This window comes from Rhinichthys klamathensis, unplaced genomic scaffold (genome assembly GCF_029890125.1).
Source record: "Rhinichthys klamathensis goyatoka isolate OS25496 unplaced genomic scaffold, OSU_Roscu_1.1 h1tg000209l_1, whole genome shotgun sequence".
Taxonomy (NCBI): domain Eukaryota; kingdom Metazoa; phylum Chordata; class Actinopteri; order Cypriniformes; family Leuciscidae; genus Rhinichthys; species Rhinichthys klamathensis.
Genome location: NW_026606734.1, coordinates 30001 through 56339, shown reverse-complemented (window position 1 = coordinate 56339; position 26339 = coordinate 30001). Strand labels below are relative to the sequence as shown.

General features: G+C 38.9%; 1 protein-coding gene across 3 annotated transcripts in view; it reads right to left on the bottom strand.

Annotated features, from left to right (window-relative positions):
- The window catches only part of kcnh2b (potassium voltage-gated channel, subfamily H (eag-related), member 2b), a 77899-nt gene that overhangs the window by 21650 nt on the left and 29910 nt on the right, over positions 1–26339 (bottom strand). For 2 of the 3 annotated variants that reach the window (XM_056263615.1, XM_056263613.1), the window contains exons 2-4: positions 7772–8206; positions 5141–5531; positions 873–1072 (exon numbers count right to left, since the gene is read on the bottom strand). In XM_056263615.1, the coding sequence (XP_056119590.1) occupies positions 873–1072; positions 5141–5531; positions 7772–8206 (1026 nt within the window). The remainder of the gene's footprint in view (positions 1–872; positions 1073–5140; positions 5532–7771; positions 8207–26339) is intronic. The other variant, XM_056263614.1, reaches the window with a different exon arrangement.

Genomic DNA, 26339 nt, shown 5'->3' with positions numbered 1-26339 from the left:
AGATATAAAGTCACAATTACGAGTTATAAAGTCACAATTGCGAGATATAAAGTCATAATTGCGAGATATAAAGTCATAATTGCGAGATATTAAGTCACAATTAAGAGTTATAAAGTCACAATTGCGAGATATAAAGTCATAATTGCGAGATATAAAGTCATAATTGCGAGTTATAAAGTCATAATTGCGTGATATAAAGTCATAATTGCACGAGATATAAAGTTTATATCACGTAATTCTGACTTTATATCTTGCAATTCTGACTTTATATCACGCAAATGTGTCTTTATAACACGCAATTCTGACTTCAGAATAGATAGATGTAAACTTGCAATTGTGAGATAAAAAGTCGCAATTATCTTTTAAAAATGTTTTATTCTGCCGCGGAAACAAGCTTCCACAGGTTTTCCTGCTTGAATGTTGATTATTCTCCTCATATTCTCCATTGTTGCGGCTCCTCTCTTCCCAGTCTGTCAGTAACGCTCTGTTTACTTCCTGTCTCTATGAAGCCCCTCCTTCTGAAAAGCACACTGTGCTCTGATTGGTCGGCTGGAGCAGTGTGTTGTGATTGGTCGAGCGCTTCGAGTGTGTTTGGGGAATGCCCCGCCCCTTTCCATAACCTCCAGTTTAACACACTACTAACTAACTCAACCAGGCCCCGCCCCTTTATTCTGCGTGTGACGTGTTCGTTCCCGGAAGAAACTCAAGACTACAATGGAGGCGTTTCAGGAGTTCAGAAACACTGACACTCATATAGAGGAGAACGTGTTCATGCTCAAACATCACACACTGAAGAGTGAATAGACTGAATAGGGCCTGTTTTAAATGTGGTGCATGTTGGTCTGTCAGTGTAAGGGAGCGGGTAAACTCACGGCGTTCATGTCGATGCCGTTGGTGTAGGACCAGGCATGTTGGAAGTACTCCTCCAGTCTCTGGCGCAGTGGGTTGGGAATCTGATGGAAGCGGATGAACTCTCGCACCCGCAGCATCTGTGTGTGATACCGAGCCGTTCCCGAGTACAGCCGCTGGATGATGGCCGACACGTTCCCGAAGATACTGGCGTACATGAGCGCTGAACGGGAACAGGAACACATGGTTAAAACAAGAAGCACCTACACTTTTTCTTAGTGATTAAAGGTCCTTGCACACTGAGTCCGAAATTTCCTTATGCGTTTTTGCGTATTCGGTGGCTCTGAATGGTTAGCCTGGTCCTACCAGACTCTCGTACATCTCATTTGTACAGAGAGTCTGGCCTCGCTCCATTGACAAGCGTTAACTTCCTTGTAGGCGGGTACTCTGTTGAAGTTTAAAACTATTGGATCTGCCCAGAGCCACTCTGGATCTGCCATGACCCATCGCTAACGTTTGGTCGTGACGTATGACGACTCAAACTAGCGCTCGACATCAACGTCATCGTTCTCAGCCACTCCCTCTGTTCGCTCACGAATATACCACAAACCCAGACGTAGTACCAAAGCCCGTCTACGGAGAGCCTGGCCACTCCCTATTAAGTCCGATTGTACCGAATTGTGGTTGTAGTTCCACCAGAGTTCCACTGGGGGCAATCGCCCGAGTGCAGAATGAATGGGAGTCTATGGAGCCAGACAGCTAAATGTCTCTTTCACCCGATTGCCGTTGAGAAATCTCAGATTTGATTGTAGGTTTTGCAAGTTCAACATGGGTTATAGGTCGAAAGTTGAATGAATGAGTACTTATGTCCTTTCCATTTCTTACAGGTTGAGTTGTTGTTGCCTATAACACGCCAGCATTCTGCTAATGAACGCTGATTGGTCAGGGAAGGACTGATTACGACCAGAGACACCGCTTGATGGCATCCGAAGCGGGACCTCTCAATGAACTTTAGTTTTACAAAAACTCTTCTAGCACGCGTGTGTCGGCTGTCTCGAGAGAACAGAAAGTGCAGAGCGCGAACGCACCGAAGTGACTGAAGGATTGCCGTAAAGCAGGTCTCTGGTCGTACGATGTGTATGACGTCATTGACATTTTAAAAGCCTTTTTAAAGCAAATAAGTGAATCTAACACCCAACAATGTGTAATTTCTTTGCCTCTCGTTTCGAATACAACATTCAAATTACTAGACAAAAAATTGTATCCTGAGAAAAGTGTATTTTGAGGGGTATATCTCCATAGACCTCCATTCATTCTGCACTCGTCCTGTGAGCGCCCCCATGTGGAGCCGGAGTGGAACCGCAACCAGTTCAGGAGCCGGAAGTTTACTGAGAGTGGGAGTTCTCCTCTTATTAGACAATCTCTGGTAGTACTGAAGGAAAATGAAAATTGAGCGGAAGTACGTAGGAGGGCGGAGCCAGGCTACAGAATTGTCAAAATTGCGAAAAATGCGGATGCGAAAAACGCAGAAAATCGAACCCGATCTGAATTTGTTAATGAGGGACGAATGTTTCGGAGGCGTGATTGACACAACATGAGGTCGTATTTATTTTTAACGCGCGAAAATTTCTGACGCGGATTTTTGACGTTAAATTTACAAGCAATTTCTGATTGAAAACACCATATATTTTTCAGTGTATACAAATCTCAAGTGCTTCAGAACGAGCCTAACAGATTTCTGTGTGTGTTCATCATCACCTGACCTCGATCCTCACTCCTGTCGGCTGTGTTACCGCGGTGAGCACGGACTGAACTCACTGCAGGTGGGCAGCACTGTGAATCACACTACAAAAGCAGCAAAAATAGCAACAAAGAAGCAGCGACTGAAGCTCAAACGCCGCAGAATACACTATATCCTCCTCTTCTCTTTGTTGAATTAACTCTCAGGAATTATCGAATGATGGTAATCTCAAAAAGCCTGTCAAAACAGCACATCTGAGTCATATTTCACCACTACAACAAAAGAAAGAAATAAGAAAACAGATTTAGCTCCTTCTTTGTTGCTGTTTTTGCTGATTTTGTGAATCATAGTGCGCTGGAGATCTGACCTTTACATCCATTTTACTAAGATTATGTGCATTGTGACATTATTTTCATGATAATTAAGCTAATTTTTAACATAAAATATCAATTCTCATTACTATAAAATGCAATAAATAAATAAATAAATAAAACTAACAATGTTTTATTATTTATTCTGTGGAGTATTTGTACATCTCAATGGTATTGCTTGAACTCTATTTACTTTGTGCTGATTTTAATAGGTAAAAACATTGTATTACATAATTTGTAATGCAACAGTGTAATGCACTGATATGAAAATTTTGGCCGATACGATAACCGATAATTCTTTATATTTGAAAGCCGATAACCGATATATCGGCCGATAAAAACCATTAAAAGCCATTATTCTCATGATAATTTTATGTAGCCTACAATATATGAAGAACATTTTTGCAATTAACTGTATTTTCCATTTATTTGTATTTTTTTAAATGTATATTAAATTATTTATATATGTAAATAAATATATTGGCCAAATTTTCTTATCAGGCCGATAACGATAACATTAAAAATGAACATATATCGGCCGATACTGATATGGTGGCCCATATATAGGCCGATATATATCTTGCATCCCTAGTTGTAATGCAAAACAGTATCAAATTGCTGCAATGAGAACCACCATTAAAAATAGGAGAAATAAAAAAAAACTTAAAAATACCAAGAATTAAAATGACATAAAATACGGAAATTAGAATTTGTCATGGAAATAATGTCACGATGTAAAATTAAATCTAATAAGTAAAATAAAATAAAATATGATGGGGTTGAATAACACCTGGACCTGATTCCTTGAGATTTATTCTAACACACTAAAGAAAGAAACAAATCCAATAGAAACAGTAAAATCACAGAAGAAATAAATATAATTGATCAAATGAGTCCATTTGTAGTGGTTCAGTGAATATTGAGCCTGATCACTACAGTCTGGTGACTTCAGCTTTGAAGAAGCTAATTAATTCAATGAAAAATCTTGTCTCGGATCAAAGAAGTCATGTTGATTTTGTCCTTTTGCCCTCTAACAAAATGTAATTCTGCAGCTCCGATGATAAGTGCTGGAACCGGCCATAAAAACGGAAATTACTTCACGGTCACTGTGGTCTGATGTATGTGCGGCAGAGATATTAAATTGGCAATTTATCATTAATTGCTGTGATCAAGACCTTCAAAAATGAGCTATCAGGTTGATTTGTTAACGGAAAATTAAAAAGGGAGGATGTTTCATCAGCATGATGAGGTTTGATCATATAGTGCACACTAAAAGAGCTCTATTAGAGATACAGCCTACAGAACAAACAAGCACATCTGTAATGAAGGTTTAATCAGAGCGGCGAGAATATTTAGGATGAAGGTCAAAACTTAGACCTGCTTTAATGAGTCTATTATGCTTGATTTGTGTTCTCAGGATCTATTACGTTAATCAAAACATTTAAAATGGCAATTTATACACACAAAGACTTGAATACACCTCTATTATGATGACCATGTCCTCAATATCTACGTTTATTGTCACTGATCATAACAGAGATCCGGAGAATATTTTGGCCGATACCGATAACCGATATTTTTTTATATTTGAAAGCCGATAACCGATATTTTGGCAGATAAATTGAAATACAATTTTTTATATATAATTTTTGAGAGCCTGATTACAAAAAAAAGTCTCACAATTAAAAGCCATTATTCTCATTATAATTTTATGTAGTTATATGACCGAACATTTTGCACTGAACTGTATTTTTATTTTGAAGTGACCTCAATCATATTTCAAGCAATTCAAAACCATCATGTTGAACAGTGCGCATTTGAAGTGTCTCACCTGAAGGAAATAATAGATTATATATTAACTTTAATATATCAGCCTAATTTTCTTATTGGGCCGATAACGATAACATTAAAAATGAACATGTATCAGACCGATACCGATATGACGGCCGATATATCATGCATCCCTATATGTAATTATGTAATGTAAAACAGTAATGTACCACAAAAAAACAAAAAAAATAAAATATGGAATTTATAATTTGCCATGAAAATAATGTCACAATTTAAAATGTATTTTCTTATCGGGCTGATAACGATAACATTAAAACTGAACATATATCGGCCGATACCGATACCGATATGACGGCCGATATATCCTGCATCACTAAATGAAACTCACATCCTATGAGCATGACGCAGATGGAGAAGATCTTCTCGGAGTTGGTGTTCGGCGACACGTTCCCGAAGCCCACGCTGGTCAAGCTGCTGAAGGTGAAGTATAACGCGGTCACGTATTTATCCTTGATGCTCGGCCCTGACCTCGGGATGCTGATGTTGTGCTGTTTGCCCAGATGAACGCCGAGCGCGTGAAGCCAGCCGATGGAGCGGTTCTGCTCCACGTTCCCGATGGCGTACCAGATGCAGGCCAGCCAATGAGCGATCAGAGCGAAGGTGCACATGAGCAGGAACAGCACGGCCGCCCCGTACTCAGAGTAGCGGTCCAGTTTACGAGCCACTCGCACCAGCCGTAGGAGTCGCGCCGTCTTCAGGAGGCCGATGAGGGTGGTCGTCTGGAGCCAGAGGACACACAAAAAACACTCGTTTTCATTTCTACAACTTTAGCTTTAATAAATTAAGCATCATAATAAAGATGAAGAGTTTTAAAGGAACACTAGAAACATGTTTTTCATGTTTTTGAAAGAAGTCTCTTCTGCTCAGTGATAAAAAATACTGTAAAAATGTGAAATATTATTGCATTATGGCCGACGAGGGTGGTCGTCTGGAAGAGAGGATAGTATACAGAAAAACACTCGTTTGCATTTAGAAAATTTTAGCTTTAATAAATTAAGCATCATAAAAAAGATGTAGAGTTTTAAAGGAACACTAGAAACATGTTTTTCATGTTTTTTAAAGAAGTCTCTTCTGCTCAGTGATCAAAAATACTGTAAAAAAATTTGAAATATTATTGCATTATGGCTGACGAGGGTGGCGGTCTGGAAGAGAGGATACAGAAAAAAAACACTCGTTTTCATTTAAAAATTTAACTTTAATAAATTAAGCATCTTAATAAAGATGTAGAGTTTTAAAGGAACACTAGAAACATGTTTTTGAAAGAAGTCTCTTCTGCTCAGTGATCAAAAATACTGTAAAAATGTGAAATATTATTGCATTATGGGCGATGAGGGTGATCATCTGGAAGAGAGGATACAGAAAAAACACTCGTTTTCATTAAAAAAATTTAACTTTAATAAATTAAGCATCATAAAAAAGATGTAGAGTTTTAAAGGAACACTAGAAACATGTTTTTCATGTTTTTGAAAGAAGAATCTTCTGCTCAGTGATCAAAAATACTGTAAAAATGTGAAATATTATTGCATTATGGGTGATGAGGGTGGTCGTCTGGAGCCAGAGGATACACAAAAAACACTCGTTTGCATTTCTACAACTTTAGCTTTAATAAATTAAGCATCTTAATAAAGATGTAGAGTTTTAAAGGAACACTAGAAACATGTTTTTCATGTTTTTTAAAGAAGTCTCTTCTGCTCAGTGATCAAAAATACTGTAAAAATGTGAAATATTATTGCATTATGGGTGATGAGGGTGGTCGTCTGGAGCCAGAGGATACACAAAAAACACTCGTTTGCATTTCTACAACTTTAGCTTTAATAAATTAAGCATCTTAATAAAGATGTAGAGTTTTAAAGGAACACTAGAAACATGTTTTTCATGTTTTTGAAAGAAGAATCTTCTGCTCAGTGATCAAAAATACTGTAAAAATGTGAAATATTATTGCATTATGGGTGATGAGGGTGGTCGTCTGGAGCCAGAGGATACAGAAAAAACACATTTCTACATCTTTATTATAAATGCGTTGTAATACTTAAACTTTTTTCACAGATATCTTCACCTGACGTCTTGTAATCCTTTCCTTTCATTATTTTTATATTCAATGCATCAGATTCATATATATATATATATATATATATATACACACACACACACATACATGTTATTTATTTAAAGGAACATTAGAAACAAAGGCCAGGCATGTTTTAATGCTATTAAGACAATTAAATTAAAACAAAAAGCTGACACAGATTTATGTTTTTTTTTACCACTTATTGATTATTTGTTATTGGTGTTCACTGAAGAGACAAATGTGTGTTGATAACACTTTATTTTACAATATCCTTGTTACATATGTTACATATACTTACCATAGTAGTAATAACTGTAAATTATGAATAATTACATGCAACTAACCCTCAACCAAACCCTAATCCAACAACCCTAACCCTATAGAAAGTACATGTAGTTAATAAATACTACTCAGTATTTGACCCAAAAATGAAAATGATGTCATTAATGACTCACACTCATGTCGCTCCAAGATCCACAACAGAACCGGAAGACAATACAATGCTGAATAAAGGTGGAGTTTTTGTTATTTTTGGACCAAAATGTATTTTCGATGCTTCAACACACTAACTAACCCACTGATGTCACATGGACTACTTTGATGATGTCTTTATTTCCTTTCTGGACAAGGACAGTAAACCGTACATACATTTACAATGGAGGGACAGAAAGCTCTCGGACTAAATCTAAAATATCTTAAACTGTGTTCTGAAGATGAACGGAGGTCTGACGGGCTTGGAGCGACACGAGGGAGAGTCATTAATGACATCATTTTCATTTTTGGGTGAACTAACCCTTTAACGCTTGTTAATGCCCCGCGGAAACCCTGGAAATGAGTACACAAGAGTAAAAGCACAAGAGCGAGAAGAAAGTGTCCCATGATTCCCCTCACCTCAGCACTCACCTCCTCCCCGGTCCGGTATATGAGCAGGTCGAAGGGGATCGCGGCCACCATGTCGATGAGGAACCAGCCTTTAAAGTAATGCACAGCGATGCGCAGCGGGTGGCTGACCACCTCGTCGTTGGCGTTGACGTACGTGGTGCGGAAGTTGATGATGATGTCGATGATGAACATGATGTCCACGATGAGGTCCACCACGTTGAGAGGACTGCAGGAGTAGCCACAGTTCTGCATGGAGACCTCCTCCTCCTCGTCCAGGAGGAAGGCTGCGGAGTACGGCGTGAGGATGGCGGTGTAGATCACCAACAGCAGGATCAGCCAATCCCACACCGCTTTAAACGGGCTGTAGTGCAGGACCGTCCACTTGTGGATCCGAGGAGCCTGGAGTTTATACTCCGGAAGAACATCGGCGCCCAGAGACAGAACCTGGATTGGAAGAGAACGGATGATTTAACGGGACGTTTCAAAGATGCTTCTGTTTGGAAACGTTTCATTTAGAGTGGCATTAATACACCAAAGAACATCAGCAAAAATATGCAATAAATGCTGTGCTTGAATATGAACGGCAGTCTGAGAGATGCATATACACTCAGATTTTAAAGTCCCCCTGTAGTCAATAATTGTATTCCTTAAAACTCATCTTTAATCACCAAAATGACATATTTAAACGTTTTTCATACCTTAAAATATCTTGAATGTAACTCGACACCCTTGCCTCATTTAGTATGCGCGGTTCTATGAATATGCAAATGAGCCCCGCCTCTACTCACTCCCTCAGCTCAGAGATCCACTGGTTGACGATCACACGTTGATCTGATTGGTTACAAGGTCGTTTGTGACGTCAGAAACACCAGCGATTTCAAACCGTGTTTTTGAGACTGTCTTTGGTTCACTGCAGTTTTAAGCAGGAAATACTCAGCAATGCTGTCGACTTATGAACTTACACACACTGGGCCCTATTTTAACGATCTGAAACGCAAGTGTCAAAGCGTAAAGCGCAAGTAACTTTGTGGGCGGATCCCGGCGCTGTTGCTATTTTCCCGGCGGGATAAATGCCTCTTGCGCCTGGCGCAAATCTAAAAGGGGTTGGTCTGAAGTAGCTTCATTATTCATAGGTGTGGTTTGGGCGTAACGTGAAATAAACCAATCAGAGCGTCATCTCACATTCCCTTTAAGAGCAGGCGCGCTTGTTCTAAAGCGGATTCCTATTATAACGGCGGATTTGCCAGGCGCGCGGCAGGAGCGGTTCATAGCCGAGGAGAGCAACGTTCTCGTCAGGGCCGTAAAACACAGAGAAGTGACGTTGGGGATGGAGAAACCCACCCAAATTAACTTCTGTTAAACAGGCGTATGATAATTTGGGTAAATGTGTAAGCTACATGCTTTTATAATAAATTGTCTTTCTATCTATCTATCTATCTATCTATCTATCTATCTATCTATCTATCTATCTATCTATCTATCTATCTATCTATCTATCTATCTATCTATCGTAATAATGTATGATTTGCAAAAATGAAAACTGCTGCTTAGATGAGAGAATCAAAGTGTATGCGCGTTGTGCACACGCTACATTGATTATGCCAAGCATGCGCCCTTAAAATAGCATAATGAACAACGCGCAACGCACCACTGACTTTAGACTATTTTTTTCTGGTCAGTGGCGCAATTGTTACATAGAACAGCAAAATAGCATGAGGGAAAGTTTGCGCCGGAACACGCCTCCTCTTTGCGCTGAACCGCCCCGGGGAGCGCAAGTGTATTTCTTAGTTAACCGGCGTGCGTCTGTGGAGGGAAAAGCCCGCTTTGCGTGGGTGCAAAATAGGAATGATACATGCGTCAGTGTACAAAGTCATTTGCGCCGAGTGCAAGATAGGGCCCGGTGTGTCTTAAAGGGTATTAAACATCACATAGACACATAAACAACATTAAAAGCTGGATTCTCACCACAGGGAGACTTATTAGCCTATTAGAAATATTGATTTAACGCAGACCTACGCAGTTCACCTTACATTTCATACAGTTTATTATTGAACATGAACTCACTGTGTGATGAAGCCTATAGAATAAATTTAGAATTAGCATAAAATTCAAGATATCAGGGCAAAAATGCCCCTGTATGAGGTTTTGTATGATATTTATATCATTTGCCATAGTTACGCAATATCACACGAGTGCTGTTTTTATCCCGAATAGCACGAGTGCAAACGGGATATTGATTTTATACAACAGTTCAATAAATAAGTTAATATTGTGTTAAATTTTAGACACAATATTGTCTGTTTTTGCTCAATCGTGCCAACGAAAATATTACCTATAAAGCCAGAGCAGAACTGTTGTGCGTCTGTGTCGCTTCTGAATGAATCTGTGATTTGAACGAATCAATCGGGTGAACCAATGATTCAATGACTCACTTATAAAGAGAGTCATTTACTTAATTCCTGAATGAATCAGCTGTTTGAACAAATCAAATGAATCAATGACTCACTCATTTAGACATCTACCGCCATAAGTTTCACTTCATAAAAAAATTATTTAAAAAAAAATCATATTTTGGGGGTATTTTGGCCAAAAATGAAAATTGTGAGTTTGTGTAAGTTTACAAACTTACACGCATGGTAATGTCCATTCTAGCACACACACACGAACACACACACACACACACACACACACACACACACACACACACATAGCCTTCCTTCTTTACCCTCATGGTAATCTATCCCAAAAAAATCTCTTTTTTTATTTTATTGTCTTGTCAATTACTGTTCTTATTTGTTTCATGTTGAATGTGTGTGTCACGGTTTCAATGTGTTTAGTTCTGTTTTGAGATCTTGTTTCATTGCTTTTGTGATTTTTGGTTCAGTCCTGTTAGTTTTCCCGCTATGTCTGATTAGTAATTCCCTTCACCTGTGTTCTGTTAATCATCCCATTAGTCCCTGTTCATTTAAGCCCTGTGTTTTCCCTCAGTGTTTGTTGGTCGTCGTCCATGTACGGTTGTGTGTTTTTTGAAGTCCTGGAGTTCCTTTTCCTTTGTTCTTGTATGTTTATAGAAGTTAAGTTTGTAAATAAATACCTATATCGCAGATTCCGTGTCCTCGTCTTCAGCAGCCTACAGCAACCTGACAGTGTGATACATACTCTTTATATATATATTATAATATCAAATAATCATTGTATACTGTACGTTTTATGTCTTTTACACGTTGGGTTTTGTATCATGTGTGAGGTTTTGCCAAATAAAAAAATAAATAAAAAAAGAAGAAAAAAAAGAAAATTGTGTCATCATTTACTGACTCTCGTGTCTTATTAAACCTGTATGACTTTCTTTCGAGTAAAAAAAAAATATTTCAAAGAATTTTGTTTACAAAACTTTTGGTCTGTATTGTAAATATATCTAAATACTAATCCAGATGCAGCTTCTAAAAAAAGACAACAAAAATCATGTCCCTTTTAGCCTAAAACTTTATGTGTAATAAATTCTATGTTGAATCAAATGCAATATTTCTTTCTAAAGCTACTTTTTGTAATGTCTATTTGATGCTTTTCTCATTTAACACAATGATGACTTTAAATGATCTTTTAGGGGTAATTTATCAGCCAAATCTGATTAATCAGATTAATTAATCGGCACATAATTTAGATCAAACGGTTTAATCGCTCGACAGCCCTAAACACATTCATTTCCATGTGAATGTTTCAAAAACAGTAATATAGTGAAATATTGTGATGTAAAACACGAGCGAGGGAGGGTGGTTTGACACAAGTGTGCTGTGTTGGTGTACGAGAGGAGTTGACCTCATGACCTCTGATGATGGTCTTATATAAAGCTGCTTTAGGAGAAACTCACCGGCTGAGTGTTTCTCACACATTTACACGATGAAGTGATTTTTCACGTCATGCATTTAAGTTTAAGCAATTTGACACATTATAATTATAGCACAACAAACAAGCCCCACACACAGCGCTGTCACGCAACTACTGTTATAAAAGTATTCTCGCTGTCAGGCCGTCTTTGAGACGCTCGGCGCACTGACAGACTCATCCTGAATTGTGTTTTCAGTGCGACACAAAAATCTGCTGATTTACTGCGATATGATTAAATGCACACAGACGACCAGGCCGTTCATGTGCTCGTTACACAAAGCGGCTGTCTGAGAGATGCATATACTAGAAGGATCATTCATTTATGCTGACAGAAAAAAAAAAAACCAAATGAACAATAGCAGAGTAACACAAACAATATATTTTTTACAATAATTACAATAAGTATGATTTAAAGTGTCCCTGTGGTGAAAAATCAAGCTTTTAATGTATTTTATATGTCTATGTGGTGTTTTTAATACGCTTAACCCATGTGTAAGTTCATAAGTCGTCAGCATTGCTGAGTATTTCCTCCTTAACGAGTATTTCGGTCTAAATGAGTCTACCCCGCCAGGATACTGTTATAAGCATGAGCCCCGTCTGATCGGTCGTGGCGGCGGTGTTGCAACAATCTATAGAGATATTCTTAATGTAACTCAGAAAACAGGTCACAGGTTTAATTCGTTTGAAGTACTGGTGCTAAACGTTGCGCTCTTAGATGTAAGAAATAAATCCCTATTATCTCTAGCCTTGGCTACTGTATATAGACCTCCAGGACCATATGCTGATTTCCTAAAAGAGTTTGCAGACTTTCTCTCAGATCTATTGGTCAATGCCGATAAAGCAATAATTGTTGGAGATTTTAACATACACGTAGATAACACAAACGATGCGTTAGGGACTGCGTTTACAGATTTATTAAACTCCTTTGGGGTCAAGCAGAATGTCAGTGGTCCCACTCATCGTCTAAATCATACACTAGATTTAATTATATCATACGGAACCAATCCAACCGATATAGATATTATACCGCAAAGTGACGATCTCACCGATCATCACATGGTAACTTGTATAATACGCACTGCTGAAATTTGTCATGTTGCGCCACGTTATAGACCAGGCAGAACAATCCTTCCAACCACTATAGATAGATTCTCAAATAGCTTACCTGATCTATCTCAGCTGCTCAGTGAACCCAAACAAACAGATGAACTAGAGGAAATGACTAGCAGTTTGAGCACCATTTTCTCTAGTACATTAGATATTGTTGCACCAATTAGATCAAAAAAGGTTAGAGAGAAAACTAAAGCACCATGGTACAACAGTGCTACGCATGCTATCAAGAGAGAAACTCGTAACCTAGAGCGTAAATGGAAACAAACTAATTTAGAGGTCTTTAGAATCGCGTGGAAAGACAGTATGTCTCGTTATAAAAAAGCTCTAAAAGCAGCCAGGGCTGAGCATCTCCGCAAACTAATAGAAAATAACCAAAATAATCCAAGGTTTTTATTTAACACCGTGGCTAGACTAACAAATAAACAGACATCACCCGAGCAAATTATTCCGTTACAGTATAGCTGTAATGATTTTATGAACTACTTCAATGAGAAAATAGAAAGCATCCGAAACACAATTGTAAATGTACAATCCTCTATGGTGTCTTATGATTCAGCCTCAACTATCGCCCCTCAAGAACAACTACACCGCTTTACAACTATAGGACAGGAAGAGCTAAATAAACTTATCATTGCATCTAAACCAACAACATGTTTATTAGATCCAATACCAACTAAATTTCTGAAAGAAGTGTTACCTGTAGTGGAAGAGCCTCTTCTTAATATTATTAACTCGTCTTTATCTTTAGGTCATGTTCCAAAAATATTCAAGCTGGCAGTAATAAAACCTCTCATTAAGAAACCGCAATTAGATCCAAATAACTTAGCAAATTACAGACCGATTTCAAATCTTCCATTTATGTCTAAAATACTAGAAAAGACTGTGTCCGCTCAATTGTGCTCTTTCATGCAAGAAAATGAGATATATGAAAAATTTCAGTCAGGATTCAGACCGCATCATAGCACAGAAACTGCGCTAGTTAAAATTACAAATGATTTACTTTTAGCTTCTGACCAAGGCTGTATCTCAATACTAGTTCTACTCGATCTTAGTGCTGCGTTTGACACTATCGATCATAAAATACTCTTGGATCGACTACAAAACTACACTGGTGTTCAGGGACAGGCATTAAGCTGGTTCAGATCGTATTTATCAGACCGTTACCATTTTGTTTGTTTAAATGGGGAAAAATCGAAGATAACGTCAGTAGACTATGGAGTGCCGCAAGGATCGGTGTTAGGCCCTCTGCTATTCTCAATATATATGCTGCCACTTGGTAATATTATAAGAAAACATGGAATTAATTTCCACTGTTATGCCGATGACACTCAATTATATATTTCATCACGGCCAGATGAAAACACTAACTCATCAAAATTGACAGAGTGTCTTAAAGATATAAAATGCTGGATGACGCATAATTTCCTGCTACTAAATCCAGATAAAACGGAGGTATTACTTGTTGGTCCAAAAAACTATCCACAAAACCACTTACAATACAACTTTAATATAGAAGGATGTCCTGTTACTTTATCCTCTACGGTAAAAGACCTGGGAGTTATACTAGACCACAACTTGTCTTTCGAAAATCATATTTCATATGTTACAAGAACGGCCTTTTTCCATCTTAGAAACATTGCTAAATTACGTAACATGCTATCTGTTTCCGATGCAGAAAAGTTAGTTCATGCATTCATGACCTCGAGACTAGATTACTGTAATGCTTTATTAGCCGGTTGTCCTGCATCCTCAATAAACAAGCTACAGTTAGTGCAAAATGCAGCTGCTAGAGTTCTTACTAGGTCAAGAAAATATGATCATATAACACCAATTTTATCATCTCTACACTGGTTACCTATCAAGTTCCGTATCAATTACAAAGTACTATTACTGACCTATAAAGCCCTAAATGGTCTAGCTCCTGTGTATTTAATGGACCTTCTATCGCCCTACAATCCATCGCGTTCTTTAAGATCACTAAATTCGAGGCTTCTAGTCATTCCTAGGATATCTAAGTCCACTAAAGGAGGGAGGGCGTTCTCACATTTAGCTCCTAAACTCTGGAATAGCCTTCCTGATATTGTTCGAGGCTCTGACTCGCTGTCCCAGTTTAAAACTAGATTAAAGACGCATCTTTTTAGCCAAGCATTTACATAATGCTTACCTTTTATTATACTGCTGAATCAGGTCAAATGCATTTAATACTATAAAACTTGAAGAGACTGTAGGTTATCTGTATAGGTTGCATAGTATTTGCAGTCATTACGTTCCTGTGTATATTGCGTGAATGACGGGTGGTTGGGCAGATATTGTGTTGCGGTAGGTAGTATGCCATACGGAACCGTTGTCCACTGAAACTGCCTATTCACGCACCAGTGGGGCTCGACAGCCTTAGTCAACGGGTTGGCGCGTATGGTTGGGTTGCGGAGAGATTGTGAGATTGTGGTTAGGTCTCAGCAGCAGGAGGGACGTAGAGGTCAGTAAGCTGGGCTGAGTTGAGTGGGGGACGGAGGGGGGTGATTTTGGGACGCAAGAGTCACTGTATTCATGTTTTGTCTTTTACGCCTGTGTTATGGAAATCATCATTATGAACAGCAGCTACGCTAATTATTTTCCCTTTGCTTTTCTGCTGTTATCTCGGGACGCGAGTCCCGAGAAAATGGCGTTCGTCAGCTCCAGTTTGTATCCAGCCTCTCACGGAGACTTCAGATGCTCCAATCACAAAGCCTATGAAGTGACGACTTAACACGGGCGATATGGACTCTCTATGGTGGACGCCACTGATCCTCAACAACTCGTCTTAAGACCGGCGTGCATACTTGGACTTCCAAAAAATACTCTAAATGTTCCGATCCAATCTGACTTGTAATGCTGCCCGAATCATGCACTGTTCCTTCGTTGGCCAGAGGAGAACTGGCCCCCCGACTGAGTCTGGTTTCTCCCAAGGTTTTTTTCTCCATTCTGTCACCTGATGGAGTTTTGGTTCCTTGCCACTGTTGCCTTGGCTTTTGGCTTGCTTAGTTGGGGACATTTAACATTTAATATTCAATAATATTATTGATCTGCCTTACTTAAGGTGGACGTTGACGCAATTTCTTTTAGAAACAAACTTTGTTATATTGTTATATTGTTTTTGTTATATTGTTTTCATGTTATCACTGTGAAGCGCTTTGATACAATCTGTATTGTAAAAAGCGCTATATAAATAAAGGTGACTTGACTTGACTTGACTTAAAACTGCAGTGAACCAAAGACAGTCTCAAAAACACGGTTTGAAATCGCTGGTGTTTCTGACGTCACAAACGACCTTGTAACCAATCAGATCAACGTGTGATCGTCAACCAGTGGATCTCTGAGCTGAGTGAGTGAGTGGAGGCGGGGCTCATCTGCATATTCATAGAACCACGCATACTAAATGAGGCAAGGGTGTCGAGTTACAGGAAAAAAACATTGAAATATGTCCGTTTGGTGATGAAAGAGGAGTTTTAAGGGATACAATAATTGCCAGCAGCCAGCAGCCATATCACCCTGTAGCCCAAGACTGGTTGCCCACTGAAGCTAAGCAGGGCTGAGCCTGGTTAGTACCTGGATGGGAGACCTTCTGAGAAAACCAGGTTGCTGCTGGAAGAGGTGTTAGTGAGGCCAGCAGGGGGCGCTCACCCTGTGGTCTGTGTGGGTCATAACGCCCCAGTGTAGTGACGGGGACACTATACTGTAAATTGAGCACCGTCCTTCGGATGAGACGTTAAACCGAGGTCCTGACTCTCTGTGGTCACAAAAAATCCTAGGATGTCTTTCGAAAGAGTAGGGGTGTAACCCCGGCATCCTGGCCAAATTTGCTCAGTGGCCTCTGTCCTTCATGGCCTCCTAATCATCCCCATATATATATACCAATTGGCTTCATCACTCTGTCTCCTCTCCACCAGTAAGCTGGTGTGTGGTGGGCGTTCTGGCGCAATATGGCTGCCGTCGCATCATCCAGGTGGATGCTGCACATTGGTGGTGGTTGAGGAGATTCCCCCCTTCTATGTGAAGCGCTTTGAGTGTCCAGAAAAGCGCTATATAAATGTGATGAATTATTATTATTATTATTAATTGCCTACAGGAGGACTTTAAAACAAAAACTTGCATTCAAAGATAAATTCCAGAAAGAAAACATAAATCACAGCCTCTCTCATCAGTCAATGTCAGATCTCTAAGAGCATACAGTAATTTCTGTCATGTTCATGTCACATTTCATCTCGTCTGCTGATGCTGAGCCACGATTGAGACAAACCCACACGGACGGAGCGAGTGGTTTGTTTGTGCGCTGGGAGATGTGAGATGTGAGATGGGAAAAGCCCAGCTGAACCTTTAGATACAGACTCAAAAAAGCTGGAGCCGCTAGAACCGTCACGAGCTTTACACTCCTCATTAATCTTCAGCTTCACGTGTCTCAGTATTAGACATCTTTAGAGATAGGATCATGTCTGCCGAAGGCCTGAGCATCAGAGCCTCGTGTCAGTCGGTGTCAAACGCAGGGCATTCTGGGGGTCAGCAGGTGTTGCACACACACACACACACACACACACACACACACACACACACACACACACACACACACACACACACACACACACACACACACACACACACACACACACACACACACACACACACACAGGCCGCGGGCGAGAGCAGGTGCCGCTCTCACACACAGTCGTTTACAGCACGACACACACTCCTGCGTGAGTCATCATGGGAAATGTCCCGCAGCCGCCTGTCTTCACTAACACACGTCAGATGCGGTGACGGACACTCGACTCTGAAAAGAGCAGAAACGCTGTTCGCTGAAGACATCATGACTAACACTTGAGTTTCCACAAGCACACACACACACACGACTAACACTAGAGTTTCCACAAGCACAAACACACACACACACACACACACACACGACTAACACTAGAGTTTCCACACACACACACACACACACACACGACTAACACTAGAGTTTCCACACACACACACACACACACACACACACACACACACACACACACACACACACACATGACTAACACTAGAGTTTCCACAAGCACACACACACACACACGACTAACACTAGAGTCTCCACAAGCACAAACACACACACACACACACACACGACTAACACTAAAGTTTCCACACACACACACACACACGACTAACACTAAAGTTCACACACACACACACACACACACACACACACACACACACACACACACACACACACACACACACACACACATGACTAACACTAGAGTTTACACACACACACACACACACGACTAACACTAAAGTTTACACACACACACACACACCCACACACACACACACACACACACACACACACACATGACTAACACTAGAGTTTACACAAGCACAAACACACACACACACACACACACACACACACACACACATGACTAACACTAGAGTTTCCACGAGCACAAACACAACATCTGTGCTGGAATTCATGTTTTCTGGAGAAGCATGTTTTCATATGAGTAGTGTTTACTACTGCGTTTTTAATTATTAGGTTTACGATAACAAAAACATCAACAAAACATACTCTGAAATATACATAATATACATATTATTACAGAGATGCATATATACAATTTACAAATTTACATACAGTTATTTTATATGTATATCTATCTATAGATACATCTATATTCACTAGGAGTGCGACGAGACATTTATCTCATGAGAACGAGACGAGACTTTTGCACAGTATTTTTTTTTTAGAAATCCTCAATGACAAATTTCATGACTGGAAAAATAGTCTGCAGGTGCATTTTGAAATGTTTTAACTAATAATCTTGTAATGAATGTAATTTCAGTTCTTCCCGAGTATGAATCATCATATGCATTGAAAGACAACAATATACAAGCACTGTAAAAGGTTTTGCCACAAACTCAACTGACTGGTTTTTCCCCTGCATGATTTCATGATTTTCATAATATCAGTCTTTAAATGCAAGATATTTAAAGTGTACCTAAAGGATATACTAATACATAAGTAATATACTTAAGTTCATCTTTATTTGAACTTCAGCACTATTTCCGGATAACTAAAGTACACATTAAGCACAAAACGAGTTGTTATAATTTAGCAGACTTTAAATTTACCAATGAACTAAATTAATACTTTTTTACAACAAAACTGAACCATCGCTGAACTTACTTAAGCTGGACTGTGACGCTAATTTCTTCTAGAAATAAACTTTGTTGCATTATTTTCGTTATAGCTGTAATGCTGCTTTGAAACAATTGGTATTGTAAAAAGTGCTATATAAATAAATGTGACTTGACTAGTATACCAACAGTACAATTGACCCTTCGCAGGGAGTTTGATTGACAGGTGATCTGACCAATCATAATCCGCCATCCGCCGAATCCGCCATTTTTGTCCGACAAAGCAGTCAGGAGAGTTAGTAGATTAACGTTTAGGATTTGAACTTGAAAAACGAAGTGTACTGACGTCTTTCCGCGGTTAAAACAACATTCCTTCTGATGTTCATTCATGTTTATTGATCTGAACTAGAAGGAAGAGATGATCGGTTCACGAGCAGCTTTAACTGAGCGATCTGTCAGACACATTAAAGAGCCACAAAACGGTATGTATTGTTTAAATTTCGTTAAAAAATGACCAAATTTGTTTCATATCAAAAGTAAGCTGGTGTGTCCTGTCGTTCAGTGTGTTGTCAGTGTCCTCTCTGCTCCGCGATGTGTGTTTCACTGCGTGAGAACATGGTGTGTGTGTGTGAGAGGGGCGTGGCTTGTCGGACATAGCAACAGTAACTAAAGGGGGCGGGTCTTTGTGAACCGTCAATTGCAGGGTATTTAAAATGATGTACATAAATGTATTTGTAGTATACTAAGCATAAAATAAGTATATTTAGTTTATTTATTTCTCACTAGGCTAATCACACTGCTGTTGCTTTACTGAAGTATTTAACAAACGGTAAGTAAAACGATGGTCATTTAGATGAAGCTGTATGTCTCCTGGAGTCTGAGGACATCAGCTGGCATCACGCCTGAGCTCTTCTGCAGAAATCATCTGGTCTCTTGACCTCGAAGGCCCGATCTCATCATTCAGCACCTATTAGCAAGGGCGTAGATTTGGTTTGAACATTGGGGGGGTTGAAGTTTGGGTATGCCTCCTGATATTGTGATCATGCCATGGTATAAATAATAGGGGGGTTGTAATGCATAGATTTAAATATTGGGGGGGTTATATCCCCCCCATCCCCCCAACAAATTACGCCCCTGCCTATTAGAGCTCATGGCCGGACACGTCCCGCGTCAAGACCCTCCTCAAGGGCTTCAGGCCGTATTTTTAGAAACCCCTGCAACTAAAAAAAGCTTTTCAAATCTCCCCAGTGAAGCATGAAGCAAAACGATGTCAAAACACATTAGAAGAACCCCAAACACAACCTGTTTACTCCCAAATGCACTGGAGATGAAGAGCTGCACTTAAAAAAAAAAGAGGTTTATGATTATAAAATCAAGAGGGGTTCAATTTAACACAAATGTTGTTGAGGGACAGAATCATGATGGATGCGATGGATTTTTGAAGAGAAATGTCAGGCGATCGATCGTACATTAACCCAAATTACAAATTAAGAGTCATCTGTGATGTCTAATAGAGAGGTAAATTCAGTCAAATTAGGACTAGAGATGTCAATTTCTCTTCATCTACATTCTTAAAATATGCTGGGTTTTTTTTTTTAACCCAAATGCTGGGTTCAGCCTGCTGGGTCATTTAATTGGGTTATTTTTTTTATTTTATTTTACCCATGTGCTGGGTCACACTGAAAAATGCTGGGTTATTTTTTTTAACCCAAATGCTGGGTTCAGCCTGCTGGGTCATTTTAAATAATTTTTTTACCCCTGTGTTGGGTCACTGTGAAAAATGCTTGGTTATTTTTTTAACCCAAATGCTGGGTTCAGCCTGCTGGGTCATTTAATTGGGTTATTTTGTATATTTTTACCCATGTGCTGGGTAGTTTTCTGTAACTCAGCTGCTGGGTCAACACATACCTACCCAGCACTGGGTCAATGTAACCCAAATGTCAAACTGGATACATTTTTCAATGGTCATTTTGTGTTCTGTTCTGAGAGAAAACTTCCTGAATGAAATTAAGGTTTGTGTTACATTGTCTTCCTATCAAATAATTACTGTACATGTCTGACAGACGAGATGGCACAAGGTAAAGCTGTTTTTATGTGACTTCTTAAAACGTATATATAAGATTGTCATTTAATGAACTGGAACAGCCAACTGATACCCGTTTCTTCCCACAGATTCCCATTGGCTGCTCCTGTCACGTCCTAAACGTTTACTGAATGTTTCTGAGGATTTTATGACCATAGAAAGACAGACTTTCCATTGAATAAAGAATATTGTATACAAACTGTTCCTGTCATATATAATCGATTTTAGAGTGCATTTTTATTATTTAAAATGAAAAACCTTCAATATCAATTTGACTGACCCAGCACTGTCAAAAACAACCCAGAAAATGGGTTAATGTATAAAACCCAACAAGCTGGGTAAAAATAACCCAGAAATGCTTGTTTTTATTTTATCCCAGCATTTTTTAGAGTGTACTAAAAATAGAAAATATCCTTCAATGTCTTTGCATATATATTTTTTCTTTAAACAAACAACATACAGCTCCTTCGATCCAGCTCAAACGTAGAACAGATGAGAAACGTCGCATTGAGAGATTCCTGGCAGAGCAGCTCCAGACAAATTCACACATGAAATATGCAGAGAAATCTAATTTCTTTCTCCATCCGAGTGTCACGGCTTGGCAGACGAAACAGACGGATGAACGTCACTTCCAACGGAGATAAGTTTTGATGAAACAAGCGGGTTTAACAGAATGTAACATCGTGTCCACAAGACATGCACACACAAACAATAACCGACAAGGGACTGAACTGGGGTGTGTTTCCCGTACAGCGCCGTAACTCGCCGCTTCACTGTCACAGTATGATGCATCGGTGAGAAAATCATCTAGCTCGTCTCGACTGTTTCCCGAAACCATATTGTCTCAAAGTGGTCGTTCATCCACGCTGGTTTATGACGTCACACACGTGTTTGAGTAATCACTACTTTTAATGAATCTGTTTGAGATCGAATTAACTCTAGATGTTTTGCTATAAATTACAGACATGGAATATTTCTCATTTTTCTCAGTTATTTCGCTTTATTTCCAGATTCAATCATAGACTCGTTCACACACACTAGAGCTCGTTCACACACGCGCACTCTTCACAAACGGTGCTTTAAATCTCTTGACAAACTCAAAGACGTAAATGACATTTGTATGGACTCTAAATTAAAGACACAGGTTGCACTGAATGTCAGCTTGCTTATTTGTCTCAAGATCAGGATTTATTGAGTCCACATGTCATGCAATCTAGAAACTGCTTCTAACCACAGCTCGAGATCTGTCGCTCAAACACACACACACACACCTCTGCGATGCTGTCGCTCACACACACACACACACCTCTGCGATGCTGTGTGCGAATGTTCGTTGTAACGATGGTTTCGGGAAACTCCGACTCGTTGAACTGCTGATAACGAAGGAACTTGCGACCATAGTTGGCTAACGATGCTTTCGGGAAACACACCCCTGAACGGGGAGAATATACAGTATACACAGGGTAAACGAGGGAACTAACTAGACACAGGTGAAGATGGAGGTTAACTAATGAGCGACTAACAAGAACAGGTGCAGACGAGACTAAAACGAGTCACAGGCCGATCGAACACAAGAGCCGTGTCTCGGTGAAGAGCACAACTACATGTTAGCAAGCGTTCCCTTCATCTGAGCCACAGATTAAACAGGACAGAGACAGCATCATATTCCTCATCATATGAGACAATCGTGGCAATAAACTGTCTCAAACTCTTTGTGCTTTTGTACATTAGTTTTTTTTATCCAAAATCTCACACTTGTCGAGCTACAAAAAGGACAAAAGACCATAAAAGCATTACAAACAAGTGACTTTTAAATGGAAAATATGAGTTTGGTGAGTGAATATTGATATTAATTCTCATCTTAGATTGAACTGCTCTTTTAAATGTCCCTTTATTCTATTACAATGACACTAAAACGTTCAACGCTGACACCTAGACATGTCCGTTATTTTTTTTCACTACAAAAAAAGAAGAAAAAAAGAATGCAACCAGCATATGTTTTTTGCAGAGAGATAGATAGATAGATAGATAGATAGATAGATAGATAGATAGATAGATAGATAGATAGATAGATAGATAGATAGATAGATAGATAGATAGATAGATAGATAGATAGATAGATAGATAGATGAATAATATTATTCTTAACTGCAGCTTTCATGATTTTAATTTGAGAGTTCCCGCCTGAGTGAAGCCCCTCAGAAACCTCGAGTCCACAGATATATGATGGTCTGTTAGAGAGATTGAGGAGCCAGAGCCGGCCTGAGAAACTCCTCTGGTAAAACACTAAATCAAATATTGAAGAGCCTCAATCTCTACTATAAACAATGACAGAAGCTTTGGATCTGTCGACTTAACAAGCTCTCGGTTTCTGGCCACGTCTGGGTTTAATCGCCAGATAAATCATTCAATCCTCCAAGATTCGAGCCAAGAGTCACGAGCGAAACTCAAATATCCCAGAAAAATCATATTGTCATAAATACAATATACTGTAAATACAATGAGGAAAGATCAAACTAAGACTGAAGTCATCAGAAACTCTTCACCATTAGTCCTTTACTTTTATATCACAGATGACTTTCATGTAAAAATAATAAAAGAGCATCTGAATATTATGCAATATATTATATAGACTCATTACATGCAAAGTGAGATATTTCAAGCCTTTATTTGTTATAGTTTTGATGATTATGGCTTACAGCTTATGAAAACCTTTACACAATATTCTAATTTTGAATTTGGGGTTTTCATAAGCTGTAAGCCATAATCATCAAAACTATAACAAATAAAGGCTTGAAATATCTCACTTTGCATGTAATGAGTCTATATAATATATTAGTTTCACCTTTTGAGTTGAATTACTGAAATAAATGAACTTTTGCACGATATTTTTCGAGTTTCACCTGTACTATTATAGTTTTTATTAATAGTTTGAATTCGTTTTCATTTGTATAAGATATACTGGAACTCCAGATGTTATTGATTCCCAGTTGATTTCTGACTGAAGTTCTCGCTCGGGTCGGATGAGGATTTGAAAGCTTAAGTTCAGGACAGCGAGAGTTCAGCGTTTCAGGGCTTCGGCTTCTCTAATCTGCTTTCCATCCGCTGATGAGAAACTTTAATAACGCACGACGTAGAGAAGAATCCCCGAGACGTCTTTAAAACACACAAGCGCCGAAGCTTCATTTCACAGCTCTCGGAAATACTGGATTCTGTTTCATGACATAAACACAGTATTGGGTTAAAACTCTGCCACATGAGCTGGACTTTAATATGAAAGGGAAAAATGCATGCACAAAACTGTGGGTATGTCATGAACTGAAACGGGTTGTAACATGGACATCCATGTGTCTGTTTAGAGATGTGGGGGATGACGTCACATGATCAAGAAGATGCACATCATTAATGCTAAACATTGACTATCAGATTACCTCATCTATGCAGTGAACCCTGTGTGCAGATACACCGCTGACGAGCCGTGCTACATTACTGCTGTTCTCCACAACGCACCGTTGTAAAAGTAGACATTCATGCACTTACTAGCATGAAGAGCAAATATAGACACAGACTGAGATCGGTTCAAGATTCAAACTCTCTTCAGACAAAAACACACCCTGTGTGAGTTCTTGTTTTTAATGTTGATCATTATTATACGAGCAAGAATGCGATGTTTCCTTAATATCCACAAGATTGCAAATGTGATTTTTATATACAACAGTTCAACAAAAAGGGTCATATTAAGTGATGTGCATTTTAAACAGTTTTGTCAGTATTGTTTGCTCTATTTTGCAATGAAATAATAGTTCCAAAGTGAACGAATCGTGTGAGTCAATGATTCAATGACTCGTTCATAAATACAGCCACTCTTCTCAGTACTGAATGAATGAATGAATGAATGAACGAATGAATGAACGAATCAATGATCAAATGAATGAATGAATGAACGAATGAATGAATGAACGAATGAACGGACGAATGAATGAATGAACGAATGAATGAACGAACAAATGAATGAATGAACGAATGAATGATTGAACGAATGAATGAATCAATGAATGAATGAACAGACGAATGAATGAATGAATGAATGAACGAACGAACGAACGAATGAATGAATGAATGAATGAACCACCTACTGGCGGTTTAAGTTTAATATTTAAAAGTATCACTTCATGTTTACCATCATTGCCTATTTCTCTATTGAACATTTTTTTTTAAAAACATTATTTATTTTCTAAAGGCATTTATAAAGGTAAAAAAGTGCACTGGAAAATCAATTTAAGTGGGCAAATACGGGACGGCATCATCCAGCTGGACTCGAACCTGTGCTGGATCTGACCGGACCCTCGTCAGTGTTAATGATCCTGATGTGGGATTTTCTCCAGATGATCAAAGACATTTCAGGAGGACCCACAACATCAACACATGAAAGCGCATGGGAAAAAATTGGCTACCTGTGACATAAAACAGTCATTTTTTGAGGTGATGGATACACAAGAAGATAGGCCTATTATATTATATTATATTACATATACTGCATCTAATTCTAAAAATGGAACTATATTACAGCAGAAATAAGAAGATTACTAATAGTTCCTCATCAAAATGACACTATCAGAGCACTTTCTTGCATTAAAAAACACTGCTACAGACGTGATGTCATCTCTTTTTCTATGAACTATAAATAGATCTGACTAGAGTATCTGACATGGACTTCTGCATTAATTCCTCTTGCACGATCTCAAACAGAGCATGAGTTAAAGATGAAGATCATAGTCATATTCATCTGAATGCATCAGTGCACCAAGAGCATCTCCGATCATAAGTCCATCTGGATTTATAGAGACAGCAATATATTAAAACAGAATGAAGACAATCTCAGCCTTCAAAGCTTTAGCTTAATGAATAAATATGGGTCAGTTTCTCACATTGAGACTTCAGGAGACGTAGAATACAGAATGAGTCGGATGAACTACTGTTATAGTGCTTTTTCTTTTCAAAATGTCTTTTTTTTTGCTCATTTTGCATTCTATGGAAGAAAAAAAGGCATTTGAGAAAGATCTAGTCATTTGTTTTGTTCTGAAATGGGTTTTGAAACTAAACGGTTGAGTGAATGATTCAATGACTCGCTCATTAAAACAGTCAGTCGTTTCACTGGTGAATGAATTAGAGCTGTTGGATGAATTGGTTCATCGAATGATTCAAACGACTCACTCATAAGGACAGTCATCTGGCGCCACCTACTGGTGAAACTATGCAACTGCAGAAAGAGCCAATGAATAATCCTGCTGAGTGACATAAACAGGGACGTTCATGTGGTGTAAGCTGATCTAA